Source organism: Equus caballus, chromosome 2 (genome assembly GCF_041296265.1).
Source record: "Equus caballus isolate H_3958 breed thoroughbred chromosome 2, TB-T2T, whole genome shotgun sequence".
NCBI classification, from domain to species: domain Eukaryota; kingdom Metazoa; phylum Chordata; class Mammalia; order Perissodactyla; family Equidae; genus Equus; species Equus caballus.
The window spans coordinates 81,603,612-81,618,437 of record NC_091685.1 but is presented as its reverse complement, the minus strand read 5'-3'; the positions used below and the strand labels follow the sequence as shown (position 1 = coordinate 81,618,437).

The 14,826-nt window shown below is 38.3% G+C and overlaps 3 protein-coding genes across 11 annotated transcripts in view; 2 read left to right on the top strand and 1 right to left on the bottom strand.

Moving 5' to 3' along the window:
* The window catches only part of RXFP1 (relaxin family peptide receptor 1), a 109,425-nt gene extending 105,365 nt beyond the window's left edge, over positions 1 to 4,060 (top strand). For all 9 annotated transcript variants that reach the window (XM_070261443.1, XM_014737915.3, XM_070261447.1 and 6 more), the window contains one exon: positions 1,447 to 4,060. In XM_070261443.1, the coding sequence (XP_070117544.1) occupies positions 1,447 to 1,748 (302 nt within the window). In that variant the 3' untranslated portion in view covers positions 1,749 to 4,060. The remainder of the gene's footprint in view (positions 1 to 1,446) is intronic.
* Positions 4,061 to 8,221: 4,161 nt separating this feature from the next.
* C2H4orf46 (chromosome 2 C4orf46 homolog) lies at positions 8,222 to 12,241 on the bottom strand. Its single transcript, XM_001914688.6, has 2 exons — positions 11,506 to 12,241; positions 8,222 to 10,028 (listed from the first exon to the last, which is right to left on the bottom strand). The coding sequence occupies exons 1-2, from the start codon at positions 11,689 to 11,691 to the stop codon at positions 9,873 to 9,875; spliced, it is 342 nt and encodes a 113-aa protein (XP_001914723.3). The 5' UTR covers positions 11,692 to 12,241; the 3' UTR covers positions 8,222 to 9,872.
* Positions 12,004 to 14,826, top strand: part of ETFDH (electron transfer flavoprotein dehydrogenase) — a 33,151-nt gene continuing 30,328 nt past the window's right edge. Inside the window, exon 1 of the mRNA XM_001500342.7 lies at positions 12,004 to 12,375. Coding sequence (XP_001500392.1) covers positions 12,342 to 12,375 — 34 coding nt within the window. The 5' untranslated portion in view covers positions 12,004 to 12,341. The remainder of the gene's footprint in view (positions 12,376 to 14,826) is intronic.

Sequence of the window (14,826 nt, the reverse complement as noted above, 5' to 3'; positions counted from 1 at the left end):
GCTGTGAGAGATGACAGAAGAAAACATCCTTGATATTTAAAATCATGTGCATCACACTCATTAACATGGCTATTATCAAAAAAAACGAAAATAAGTCTTGGTGAGGATGTGGAGAAGCTGGAACTCTTGTGAATCGCTGGTGGGAATGTAAAATGGCGCAGCTGCTATAGAAAACAGTATGATGTTCCTCAAAAAATTAAGCATAGAATTTTATATGACCCAGCACTTCCACTTCTGGATTTATACCCAAAAGAATTGAAAGCAGGAACTCAGACATTTGTACACCCATGTTCATTGTAGCATTATTTACAATAGCCAAAAGAGGGAAACAACCCAAGTGTCCATCAACGGATGAATGGATAAACAAAATGTGTTGTATACACACAATGGATTATTATTCAGCCTGATAAAGGGAGCAAATTCTCATACATGTTTCAATACGGATGGACCTTGAAGACATTATGCTAAGTGAAATAAGCAAGTCACAAAAGGACAAATATTGTATGATTCCACCTATATGAAGTAACTAGAGTAGTCAAATTCATAAACAGAGCGTTTGTGAATGGTATTGTCAGGGGTCGGGGGGAGGAGGGAATGGAGAGTCATTGTTTAACCCAGTTTCATTTCGGGAAGAAGAAAAAGTTCTGGAGATGGATGATGGTGATGGTTGCACGACAATGTGAATGTACTTAATGCCCCTGAACTGTATACCTAAAAATGGTTAAAATAGTACATTTTAAGTTATGTTTTCTACCACAATAAAAAAATATGCAAAATCCTGTTAACTGTATGTATAATGCAGTACATATTCACATTTTAAAAATTTACAAACATACAATTTTAATTTTACTTTTTCCCGTGGTTGGGGGTGACAGTATCTTACATTTTATAAGCAACAAGGAAGGAAGATAGCATCAGTTAAATTATAATAAAAATCTCAATATTTGGTAGTTGCATATACACTACAGTGATTTTTAAGATAAGGTTAGCAAAGATGTTTTTACTGAAATAAATATCTAGTCAAAAGCCTAAAAATGCATACCTATTTTTAAAACCAAATAAATAGCAGAAAAGAAATTTATCAAAGATAAGTCTATATATTCTGAGAAATGCTATATGTACTATCCAGTAATCAAAACATTTGAAAAGTGATATACAATCACTTGGTGGAAAATATTTCTACCTAATCGAATACTTTTGTTGATGTATTCAAGAAAAACTGCTTAGCAAAGAGCCCTGTTTTTTTGCAGCACCAGCACTCCCCTCAAACACTGGCACCCTGGAAAGACAGCCTGGAAACACATATAGCCTTGGTATTTAATTATGTGACATCAAAGGGAAAACATTAAGACTCAAAAGGGGGCTGGAGGAGAAACAAGGAAAAGGGGGTTTCTATACTTTGTAAACATCCATAAACATTAAAATTATTTCATTTTTCTTTTCCAGGTACCATAAACTCTTGGGTGGTGATTTTTATTTTGCCTATCAACAGTGCTTTAAACCCAATTCTCTATACTCTGACTACAAGACCATTCAAAGAAATGATCCATCAGTTTTGGTACAACTACAGACAAAGAAGATCTATTGACAGCAAAGGAAGTCAGAAAACATATACTCCATCGTTCATCTGGGTAGAAATGTGGCCACTGCAGGAGATGCAATCTGAGTTAATGAAGCCGGCTCTTTTCTCAGACCCCTGTGAATTATCACTAATTTCTCAATCAACTAGACTCAATTCCTATTCATAACTGACTCTGAAATCCATTTCTACAGAGAATACTGTAGGATGCTTTAGGATTGATTAGTATAAAATGAATGCCACAAAATTAATAATATATAATAATGGCTAAAATAAATTAGTTTACAAGGACATGAGGTTATTTGGGAAAAATCAAAGTGACGGATGCCCATGTAAGAGAAATAAATTATATTGAGAATGTGTATATATTAGGACATATTTTGCATAGGAAATTAAGAGAAATCTACTTCAGAAAGATTCATTCATTCTTTTACCACGCATTTATTGAGTACCCACAAGGCAGATGCTACTGCAGTAAATTCCTGGAAGTAACAGTATAGAACCTTTTCAATTTGCAATGTTAAATTGTGTTTAACTACAACAAAATATACAAAGTCCACCCGCAATTCCTAGTTTAAGGTACAGCTTTGTTTGTTACACATACCAGAAAACATAAGAATCAAGGGCACTTTTAAATAAGGGCTTAAGGTTTTGTAATAATATAATAGTTTCAGAGAAAATGTCTAATTGTTTGCAAAATACAGATATTCTGTTTTCAGAATTCATCTCACCTCTCTTCAAGTCTCCGTACACTTGAGAGCCAATATAACAACTTATTCCTATGAAAAAAGATGCTCTGATATAAACTCAAAACAGCACTGCTCTGTCACCCTGCCCAGTTGTCTGGTTGCTTTAAATGAGCACCATCATATGGGATTGGGACAGGAGAATAAAAGTAGTGCAAAGGAGTGAATCAGCAAAGATAGGATGAGGATAGACATTTAGACCAATGGAAGTTGGATTGCTACCTTCCACCATATACAAAAATTAACTCAAAATGAATCAATAATCTAAACATAAGACATAAAACTCTTAGAAGAAAACATATGGGTCATCCTCAAGACCGTGAACTTGGTCATGGATTCTTATATATGACAACAAAAGAATAAGTGACAAAAGGAAAAACATAGATAAATTAGACTTCATCTAAATTAAATTTTTGTGCATCAAAGGACATTATCAAAAAAAAGTGAAAAGACAACCTACAGAATGAAAGAAAATATTTGGAAATCATGCACCTGAGAAGGGTTTAATATCCAGAATATATAAAGAACTCCCACAACTCAACAAAAAAGACAAGCAATTCAATTAAAAAAATAGGCAAAAGACTTGAATAGACATTTCTCCAAAGAAGATATACAAATGGCCAATAAGCACATGAAAAGATGCTCATCACCACTAATCATTAGGAAAATGCAAATTAAAATCAAAATGAGATAATACTTCACACCTACTAGGAAGGCTGTAATTTAAAAAAAAAAAACAAACAGAAAATAAGTGTTGGCAAGAATGTGGAGATTGGAACCCTTCTATATTGCTGGTGGAAATGTATAATAGTGCAGTTGCTGTAGAAAACAGTTTGGTGGTTCCTCAAAAGCTTATCATAGAATTATGACATGATCCAGCAATTTCACTCCTGGGTATAAACTCAAAAGAAGAGAAAACAGGACTCAAACAGATACTTGTATTCAAATGTTCATTGCAGCATTATTCACAGTAGCCAAAAGATGGAAACAACTCAAGCGCCCATCAACTGATGAACAGATAAACAAAATGTGATATATCCATACAATGGAATATGATTCAGCCATAAAAAGGAATGAAGTTCTGACACATGCTACAATACAATGAATGTGAAATAAGCCAGACACAAAAGGACAAATACTGTATGATTCCACTTTAAAGAAATATCTAGAATAAGTAAATCCACAGAGACAGGAAGTAGATGATAGGTTACTGGGGGTGGGAGGGTTATGCCTAAGAAGCAGAGTATCTTCTCGGGCAAAAAAATTCTAAAATTGATTGTGGTGATTATACTAAAAGCCACTGAATTATACACTTTAGATGGGTGAATTTTATGGTATGTGAACTATATCTCAATAAAGCAGGTAAGAGGGGGGAAAAAAAGACCTGGAATGCACTGATTGAGGAAGGAAAGATCTGTATGTGTACAAGCTTTACTCTAAAGAGAAAGTAGTTGTCATCAAAAGAAGGATTCACCTTCTGTTTGCAGTCGGCCAGTTCATAAGATAGTAACTTTTTTAGCTAGTTAGTTATTCTTCTGGTCTCTCACTTAGCTATTGGAATTTTTTGCTTTCATAATTTGAAACCTTTAAACAGGAATAAAATATTTTCAGGTAGTTTCAAATACAACAAAAATGTCTGAAACATGAAAATACTGGAATCAAAAATATATTTATTGAGTATATAATTGTATAAATTTCTTTTGAAAATAAATTACCTGAAATTTAATTCTATTAAAAATAAGACTGCTTTGAGTCTTTTCTCTTCTTACTTGGAGTGACACCAATAATTTTCTACTTGAGGAATGTGGTATCCTTTCAACAAAAATCAGAAAATAGTAGAAAGCCATAGTTCTGCTTATAATATTCAATTCCCTAACTGCTTACAGCATAATTTTTAAAAAGCCTACAAAAATGAAAATACATTTAAATTCTTTTATAAGGATATTTATTATTTTTAAGAAGTCTTATTACTAATATTAAATAATAGAATAGGAAAATATTTTTTCTTAAAAAGAATATCTAAAAAATAAAAAGCAGTAATTATGAAGACAGAAGAGATAAAATGTAATTCTGCAAAAATCATGATCGTAACCTTTGTCTAAGAGTCTTAGACATACATTGAATTTACAGAATATACATCTTTTTTTTTTTTTTTCCTGAGGAAGATCAGCCCTGAGCTAACTGCTGCCAATCCTCCTCTTTTTGCTGAGGAAGGCTGGCCCTGAGCTAACATCTGTGCCCATGTTCCTCTGCTTTATAGGACGCCTGCCACAGCATGGCTTGACGGAGTGCCATGTCCGCACCCAGAATCCCAACTGGGGAACACTGGGCCGCCGAAGCGGAACATGCACACCTAACCGCTGCGCCACTCGGCCACCCCAGAATATACATCTGAAACTACTTTTTAGTATTTAGAATATTTTCAAATGATTTTCTAGAAGCCATTGGTTTTCTGTCTACTCAATCCACTCACTCTTCTATCCTTCTACCTTCCCAAAAGGGGTAACTTCTACTTAATTTAATTTGACAATTATTAACATTCCGCATAATAGTTCCTACTAGCTTCAATGGGAGGTGCAATAGAAGCCCTAAGTTAACCCAGATACAAATCAAGGTTTTCTCTCTCACAAATATAACTCTGGTCCAAAACTCATGGACCATGCGCTAGGTCAAATCAATCCTCTAAGTCAAGTCAAAGTTGTTTTAAAATTTAAAAATACACATCAAGAAAACTTCAACTTTTATTTTCTCACCATTTTTAAAGAGCTCCTAATTCATCATGCTAGTACGTGACCTCTCCCAAAGCAATTACCGGCTTTTAGCAATTTAGACTGCTAAAGTCGAAGGCAAAGAACAAAGGGGAAAGGGGAATGAATATTCAGCTGGAATTGTGAAGTCTATGCATTTTACTGCTTAACAAACTAAGTAGTAAGTGAATTGATACTTGAATGAGATGGAATGACCCCCTCTAGCTAAGAGATTTCAAAAATAGTTATTTAATTTTTACTAAGGTGCTCCTCTTTTAAAGAGAAAATCTTTCACTAGAAGCCTCATTTACTCTCACTGTTTTAACTCTTTCTCTTATCTATAGACTGTGGCAATCTCACCCACTTCCATGGATCAGTTACTATGTTTATACTGCTGGTTCTCACATTTTTGCCTTTAGCCAGTTCTGTCTCCTGAATTGGTCACTTACGCACACAACTGTCTACTAGACATTTCTACTTGCTCTTTAACATCATTATTATGTATGGACTCTGACGCCTGAGTCTCCTTCTCTAGACCCTATCTTGGAGAACAGCACCAATGGCCAAACCTAGAAAACTGGGTGTCGTCCTTTGACCCTTCTCTCTTCCTTATCCATCCTATCAAATCACCCAGTCCCTTCTCAGTTCTATGTAATAAACATCTCTTAAACGTGTGCACTTTTCTTTATCCCAATTCCCAATATCCTAGTTTGGGCCAGTATCATGTCTCATTGTGATACTGGGAATCATCTTCAAGAAGTTTTGGTACCTCCTGTTCTAACTTGCTCAGTTGATCTTTATAGGAATTTAGACCCTTCAAAAAGATGTAACCTCGGGGGAAAAAATGTAATATTTTACAGTTACTAGCACAAATAATCTATGATGGGTAACTGAATGAACAAGTTCCACTTTTGGTGTATCAGGGTTCTCCATAGAAACAGAATCCATCCATACATATATACATAGAGAGAGAGAGAAATTTCTTATAAGAAATTGGCTCATGTGATTATGGAGGCTGGCAAGTCCAAAATCTGCAGAGCCAAGGTCCCAGTTCAAGACTGAACGCTGGAATTTGCTGTAGAACAAGGAAAAGCCAATGTCCCAGTTCAAGGGTCATCAGGCAGGAAGAGTCAATGTTCCAAGGCCATCAGGAAGAAGAATACCCTTATTACTCAGGAGAGGGTCTGCCTTTTGTTCTATTCAACTGATTGAACAAGACCCATCACATTACAGAAGGCAATCTGCTTTACTCAATCTACCCATTTAATTGATAATCTCATCCAAAAACACTCACAGAAACATGCAGAATGTTTGACCAAATGTCTGGGTACTCTGTGGCCCAGTCAAGTTGACACATAAGCCATCACAAATGGGAAGAATAAATAAAATGATTAAGTCGAATATTAATGTCTAACCATGAGCTGGTGGCTAGGTTTAGTGCAGACAAGCATACTAATTTTGGTGTCACAGACACACAGGCAAATTATTTCATCTCAGCCTGTTTCCTATTCTGTAGATGGCAATAATATCGCTTTCTTCAAAGAGCTAATATGGTTACATGAACTAATGTTAATAAAGCTCCTAGTATAGTGCCTGACATATTTCATACTCAGAATTTTTGAAACCAAACATTTTTTAATGCTAAAACTTCCATCCTATTAACTTTAGCTTCTTGAGGCTTTTAAAAATTTACATCGGTCGGAACATTAAGTTTTCCTCTGAGGTTTTGTGTAGAGCTGGTTAATGAGCTACTAAGTTAAAAAAAAAAAATTCCTCAAATCTTTAAGAAAATGTTTATGCTTTGACCTCTTCCCCAACCTCTCCCAAGAAGCAGACCAAAAAGAAATATAAAAAGGGATGATTTTTTTAAAGCCACTCTTAAAAATAAGATGAACTTCTCTGTGGACCACACACGCAACAGAAACTGAAAGCAGAGCTGAGCTATGGGCCTACCCGACACTAGCAGCTCCGAGTTTTGGGACAGAGGAATAAACTAAAAATGTCCACAGAAGGCTCACCGCCTAAAACCAGGGGTTAACCTAAACTGACCGCAATTCAATAAAATTAGAAATTGGTAACATGTTTTTTCTTTTCTAACTTAAAAAAGTAGATGGGGTGGGGGGGGAAGTCACACACACAAAAATAATAGTACAGATCACATGATACAGCTAAAAAAAGGGAAGTTATAGAAAATCTTACCATGGGGTTAAGCAAATAGATCAAAAGAACAAAATAGAGAACTCAGAACCAGGCATTAATTGATACGGTAAGTGAATGACAGATGCAGCATTTGAAACAGCGGTACTTGGAGGAACAGCTACACACATACAAAAACAAACAAAAGATCCCCAAATCACACCATAAGCAAAAATAAATTCAGGTGGATTAAAACACCTAAATATTAAAAATAACATTTTTTAACTTTTAGAAAGACGTATACGACAGTATCTTTATGACATTTCCTACACACGACCCAGAAAGCACTAAGAAATATTGGTAAAATTACATTAAAATTAAAAACCTTTATTCAAGGAGGCTCCATAATCAAATACAAGATAAACCACAGACTACAAAAGACAGCTGAGACACACACAACAGATCATTAGTTAGTATTCAAGATACATAATACCCACAAATCAATAAGGAAGAGACAAAACATAATAGAAAAATAGGCAAAAGATATGGCCTCAGAAATCACATTTCCTCAACATCCTGGTAGTTACACAATTCAGCACTATTCAACGCGGGAGACCGTACAAGGGCAGGAACACCAGGAGGCAGGAGACCAGTGGGCCCATCTGGAGGCCAGCTACCACACACACAAAATAGTATTTTGCAGGGCTTTGAAAACACGTGTATGTATTAAAAATATAAAAACACAAACTAGAATATACCCCCCCTCTAGGACAGTGGTTACCTCTAGGGAGAGAAGAAGCGGATGGGATCAAAGAGGTAAAAAAGCAAGCTTCAAACATATCCAACACTTACATACACACATAGATCTGAAGAAAAATATAGCCAAATGCTAACGTTTATTAAATCTGCATGGGGAACACGAGTGTTCATTAAATCATTCACCTTTCCTATTATGTTTGAAATATGGCAATAAAATGCTTAAAAATAATGAACCTAAAGAAACGGAAACAAAATTTGCTTTTAACAAGAATTTATTTTCATACATTTTAAAAATTACAATCTTCACAACACATGAAAAATATTTTTCTAATATCAAAATACACGTCTTTGGTATAGGAACATACTATAGGTTCTATCTTTAACTTAAAAAGATTAAGAACTATGACCTAACATGCTAAACAAAACTATTCTTTGCCCATCCATTTGTCCCCTGTCACAGCCCGTTTGTGGGACTTTAAAATATAGCTCTGTACACATCTCCATATCTACAAAGAATTAAGATGCCATATCAAAGATGAACAGAAGTTATACAGTAGAGAACTAGCTGGCTTAATCATTGACAAACCACTAAAAAAAAAGAAAAAGAGAGAGAGCAATGTAAGATATAGGACAAGTAAAATACAACATCGTCATTCAGGTCAAATAATATGAAAACAATCACATTATTTAAATTTGATGAATTAAAAACAAAGTAACGTCATTTTGTGTGAGTGTCTGTGTATGTGAGAGGAAGAATGGCCCTGAACTAACACCGTTTGCCAATTTTCCTCTTTTTGCTTGAGGAAGACTGTCCCTGAGCTAACATCCATGCCAAACTTCTCTATTTTGCATACAGGACTCCGCCAAAGCAAGGCTTGATAAGCAGTGTGTAGGTCCATGCCTGGGATCGGGGCACACAAACCCCGGGGCCACTGAAGCAGAGCACGAGAACTTAACCACTACATAATCCGGCCAGCCCCCAAAGTAACTTCTTTACAAGTATTATATTTAGAATTTAGAATTACTACTTGCAAAGCTCCAAAAGTAACAGTACAGAGCCATAATTTTGATAAGCTGCTTTAAAGAGAGGAATCAAACATGTAACAATGTCAAATACAAGCAATACTATCTGTAAAAGCAATTAACCTTAGAAATAGGGGGGAAAATATGCATTTTTTTCATTTTCTGAAGTAAAAGCTTTTCTAAAAAGCATCATAGAAGGGCAAAAAATATTTATTATATTTTAAAAAGCTGCCATCAAAATTCAAATTGCTGTAAAAAAAGAGAACATTTTCCTTTAAGTCAGTGAGGTTCTCATTCAAATATTTTTTAGAGAAACAATTATAATCTTCATGGTAAAGAAAGGAAGGAAGGAAAAAATAGCTTTTAATTGTGTTGTCAACTCTTTTCTTCAACAAATATTTAGTGATTGCTATGGGACACTGTTCTGGGTGTTGGGGATAGAGAAATAAAGACACAATCATAGGTTCCGGGCAACTCAGCCTAATGGAGCTGGACCTAACATTGGTAACCTTCAAGTCACTTCCGTTGGTCCATAAAATCAAGCTCAACTTCAAACTCTGCCATTCCTGGCATCTTCTGGCACAGCAAATAGAATGATGTCTACCTAGTTTGCTACCTAACACTGTGGCATTATTAATATTATCTACTGATGAAATTAACTTTCATAAATTATTCTATGAAAGTTTAGAGGACACAAAGTATTTAAAGATAAACAAATACGGGCCAGCATCAAAAATAACATCAGTATTCTGCTTTCACAAAAGTGAAGAAAACCAAGAAAAATTTCATTCCGAGCATAGAGAACTGCTGGAGCTTATCCTACACATATGGGACATATGCAAAAATCATAAATGAAGAAGCATAAATTATTACACAGCCAAATCAGTTGTCAGGCTTCAAAGAATCATAGCCTTCTTTCAAGAGGTCCCGCCACGTTTTAAGGAAACGTGCATTTTCTGTACATTTGAAGGCAAGCTCTTCCAGTTGAGCTGATACTGCAGATGTGGCTTCAAGAAGTTTGGTTAATGAAAACGCTGCCTGAAATTTAAAAAAAAAAAAAAGTCAAACAAGAGAAGTTTATTTTTAAAATTTTCATCTCATTTTATAAATGGTCTAAAAATAGCTTAAAACCGAGAATCCAATGCCCAAGCATTTTTCCTCAAAAGTAAAAAATCTTCAAACTAAAACACTGGCTCTTTCTGAGAACTTAAGAAATTGTTTAATACAAAGTGAGCTTTAAGGAACAATGCATTATGTATGAGACATGCCAAGTATTTTTTTTCAATTGAAAATACACTGGATTCTCATTTAGTTCAACAAGACGACTTGGAGCCCTTGACACTAAGTACCAGAAGCACTGAAGGACTTCATCATATACAATCTTTACTATTATTTGGGTTACAAGCGGATTGTTCCACTAGTTTTACCTGTGAACTCTTTAGACCATGAAAAGGTATAGACCAAATAGACACTCTGAGCTGACAAACATCAACAAAATCAAAACACATGCAGAAAACATCCAACTCTTGATGGCAAACTCAATGAAATATTTTCTTCCTCTGTTATATAAAATAACCCTGTTCCAAGGTAACACATCAGCGCTCCACTCTATATATTCACTTGAAACCAGTCTTGTTCAGCAAAAAGAGAAGCTGTATCAGCACTTCAGTCATCCTTTACACAAAGAAATTCTTGACCAATGAGATAATCGAGTTCATTCTCCAGTTTCCAATCTGCACAGGAGGGTGTATTCCACAAAGTTCTCCCAGGAAGATTACACCCTACATCCCAATCACCTGACCCACCCAACAGTCCTTAAACACTGAAACTGTAACCTTCTCCGGCGTCTGTGTGTGCGTCCGCGCGTGCGCGCGCGCTTGTTTCTGGGAATTCTAGACTCAGCAGAAACCATCCATCGCTATGCATTTTAGCAAGCACAGGGAGGGGTCTTTGACTCAACCGTCAATGAAACCAATCTGGACTACAGGGGCCGTGACTAAATCCTCTAAACTGGGTCCAGCACAAAGCAAGCCTGACAATGGCATTGTCAGCTGGCTCTGGGCAGGTGGCCAACCAGAACAGCGGGCTCTTAAGTCCCGCGGAGAGAAATCACCGCCTGCTTCGAAGCACCAACAGACAGCAAGGGCGGCGGATGAGAGGGCAGACGGAGCCAGCACGCGTCCGCACAGCAGAGCTGCGTGGTTTCGGGTTACAGCGCATGACCGAAACCAGAAGGCGAGGCAAAAAGAAAACAGGGATGGGGCGGGTGGAGGCATAACCCCTAACTCCTCCATGCTAAATCTAAAGACGGAATCCTCAGGGCTCGGGGCAAGGGACCTTTGGTCGCCGACCCCCCCCCCACCCCCCCCCCCCCGGCCTCTTGGGGGCCAAAGGCGAGACGCGCCAGCCAGGGTGCGTGCACCGCCTGTCCCTCCCTCCCTGGACCCGCCGCGGTCTGTCTCCAGACAGGTGCCGAGTGGGGACGAGGCCCCGGGACCAGCCGGGACACACTCACGTCTCCGATCTGCAGCTCCACCTCCTCCAGCGGGTCCACCGTTTGGCCGCTGCTCCTGCTCGGAACTGGCCAGCCCAAACTCACTGGGACGCCGGGGGAAGATGCTGAAGAGGCGTCTGAAGACGAAGGAGAGAAGGGAGGTGGCGGGGGCGGCGAAGAGACCCGCACCTCCTCGGGGTCTGCCATGGAGAAGGCCTGGGACGGGGGGACCGGACCTTAGCAGCCGAACCGACACCAACTATCTTTCAACCGCTCGCGCCCGAAGCCCGGAGGCCCCGCCTCTTCGTGAGCTTCTGCCCTAGACCGTGAAGACCTCTCCTTCTCTCGGGACAGCCAATCAGATGTAAGTCAATTCACCTCGGGCAGCTCACGGCTCCTGCGCAAAGCTCCAGTCAAGTTCAGAGGACACTTGAGCAGAAGACTACAACTCCCAGGATGCCGTACGCGTCGCTCGGCCTCCCACTACCATTTGCTGCGTGGGCGTCGCGCTGTGGGTTTGCGGGTCCCTCCTATGGCGCTCCGGCGCCAGGACCATACCTGGGTGGGAAGGCGGCACAGATCCGAACTCGCTGGTCGCGCTGGGGCTTGAAGTCCCTTTCTTTTTCTCCCATGGATACGTGACCCGGAAGCCTCTGCTGGCCATGGCGTCATGCGTGGCGCCGGCGCAGAGCGAGAGAGAGTCGGGAGCGCTGTGAAGACAGAGCGGTCGGCTGATCAGAGACGAACTTCAGTGGAGGTGATGGCGCCCCCCGCGGCCTAGAGGTCCAGAGCGTGCCGCGAGCTGCAGACAGTACGCCTCCCATTGTATCCGACGGAGACTCCTCGTTGCAGGGAACATGTTGCTGCCGCTAGCCAAGCTGTCCTGTCCGGGTGAGAGGGAACTCCAGGCGGGGATAAGTGGTCGAGGAGTTAGGGCGAAATGGGGAGGGCTACATATGAGGGCTGTACGCATCTCTCTCCTCTCTGTTCTCCTTTTGTCGACGTTCTCAGGCTAACCTGGGACAAAGATCACGCTGTCTGCGCCTGGTGGTGGACCCTAGATTTCTCCCCCTGGGACTGTCTCAATTGGAAGGATTGACAACTAGGCTAAAGGTCATGGGCAGAGGAAACTTGTCAACACGGCCCCCGGGTGGATTCCTGAACTGAATCTTCCCAAATCTTGGTCCTAACCCTCATCCCAAAGCTCAGGTGGGATCTGTTGCCTTTTCGGAAATGGATAAAGTAATCATTTGCAGTTTTTCTCCTTGGTCCTGACCTGACTTGCGTCTTTGCAACCATGCTAGTCCGTTCTTAAGAATTTGAAGTCTGATCTGTCACATCCCGATTAGCATTCGTATACTGCCCAACTCACCAGGGATTTTTGTACATTGTCTAAAATTAACTCTAGGGGTTATCGTGTTATGGGTGCTCCTAGAACCATCATGATGACTCGTGAAAATGCCTCATTACCTCCCCTTTCACTTTAAACACACACACGCAAAAAACGGTTGAAGCAGTTGGATAGTGTTTTGTTTTACTTAAAAAAAAGCTTAAAATTCAAAAAAGTTCACTACAGGATCTTGAATTTTCTCACAACTGGCTTATTTTTTATCTTTAGTTTAAGTTAATTTTAGGTTATAGAATAAAAAAGTATACATATTGCAAATTCAAGGATATTCTTATTATGTAAGCTTAATGACAGAATTTTGTCAAATTTGGCCGCCATGTATTAAATAATTAGAATTCTGTGTAAGTTCCTGTGACTCATGCATGTATTACTACACCTAATGTGTAGGTAGACTTTATGTTTTTTGGGATATCATAGCAGTCAGATGCTATCTGCCCTACTGTCTAATTTAGTTGAATTCATTCTTGGGCCAAGTGCTAATCAAATGCCACCAAAATTACCATTTCGATTTTCCTTGGATGCTTAAATCGTTGCCATTTTCATAACCTAGTGTTAGCACTACTGGCAAGAAGGAGTTGGACACAAATACGCCGTCAGTGTGACTTTAATGTGGTGATGTTATGAGTTCAATGGACTTTTTGACCTGACTTCTCTACCAAAATACAGCCAAGGTCCCTAAGTGTACATATCTCGTGAATGAAATGTCAGATTTGTTTTCAGAAAAGGGGTAAAGGTTGTGACTTGTTTTTTACTCCCTAGAGGAAATAAAACTGCCCAGTTCCAAATATTCTTGAGAAAATCACTAGCTGTATAAGCAAAAGAATGACACATTTGTCTGATACCAAGTCATCAGTTTTCAGAAGCAAATGTTAACGTCCATACACTAGACTACAATGCGTCATAAAACAAGTATTTTTAATATCTTTTAATCATAAATAATATAAATAATGAACATTCTTTTGAATGATGATAGTACTACATTTCAACTCTGAAACTGAGCTCTCCTATAATATCTTTCTTTATGTATCTTATATACATTTTTTCAGGATTTAGGATAGGTGAAGAGTTATCTAAGGTTTAAAAAAATTATTCCCAATAATATAGTTTTTAATATGCATTTGCAAGTACAGAAAATTAGTTTCCTTACCACTTGTTAGAAAAAGTGATTGTCAAAAACAGATTTTTAGTGTTTCAAAGGCTTTAGAGTTCAGCCACTCCAAATCTCTTCCCCTCCTGCATTCCTATAATCTTTATTGATTGTCTGATGTCAGGGGTTTTTTTTTAATCATTTTATTGGAAAGAAACATGAAAATATAGTAGTTTTGCAATTGAGTGCTAAAGAATAAAACTAGTTAGCCTATGCTAGGCCGTCATCTCTCCATTTAATCAGAAAAGAAAGAGACAGAGAAAACAACTTGTTTTAACCACAGCTCAGGTTTTGTTATTTCAGACGTCATTTCAGATCCACTTGTAGTCTCAGAACTTAACTGATGTTGGAAGGATTGAGGCTGAGCTTGGCTGGGATCATCTGAATTTCTGTTTATCTACTGTGAATGGGGACTGTAGCTGCCCCACGTTTCTCGTAAGGTCATTAAGGATAAGATGTGGTATTAAAATTGAAAATTCTTAACTGTTCAGTATGTCCATGAAAATGTAAATTTTATTATATGTTCCAAATCCATGCAAAAGTCTTTGTTGATCTTTACTATTTATTTATTATAGTCCATATTTAGAAACTTGTTAATTTGCAGATAGATGCTTCATTATAAGAGACCAGTTAAAAACTAGGAAAGGCCTCATTATTATTATTGCTCTATAACCCAGGAATTAGTTTTAGGAAATTAACCTAGATTTGCAGGTTCCTGGATGACAGTTGAAATTGTAACTAGGAAGGTACCTATCCAGTTAACAAATATGTATTAGCAGTGTGCTTT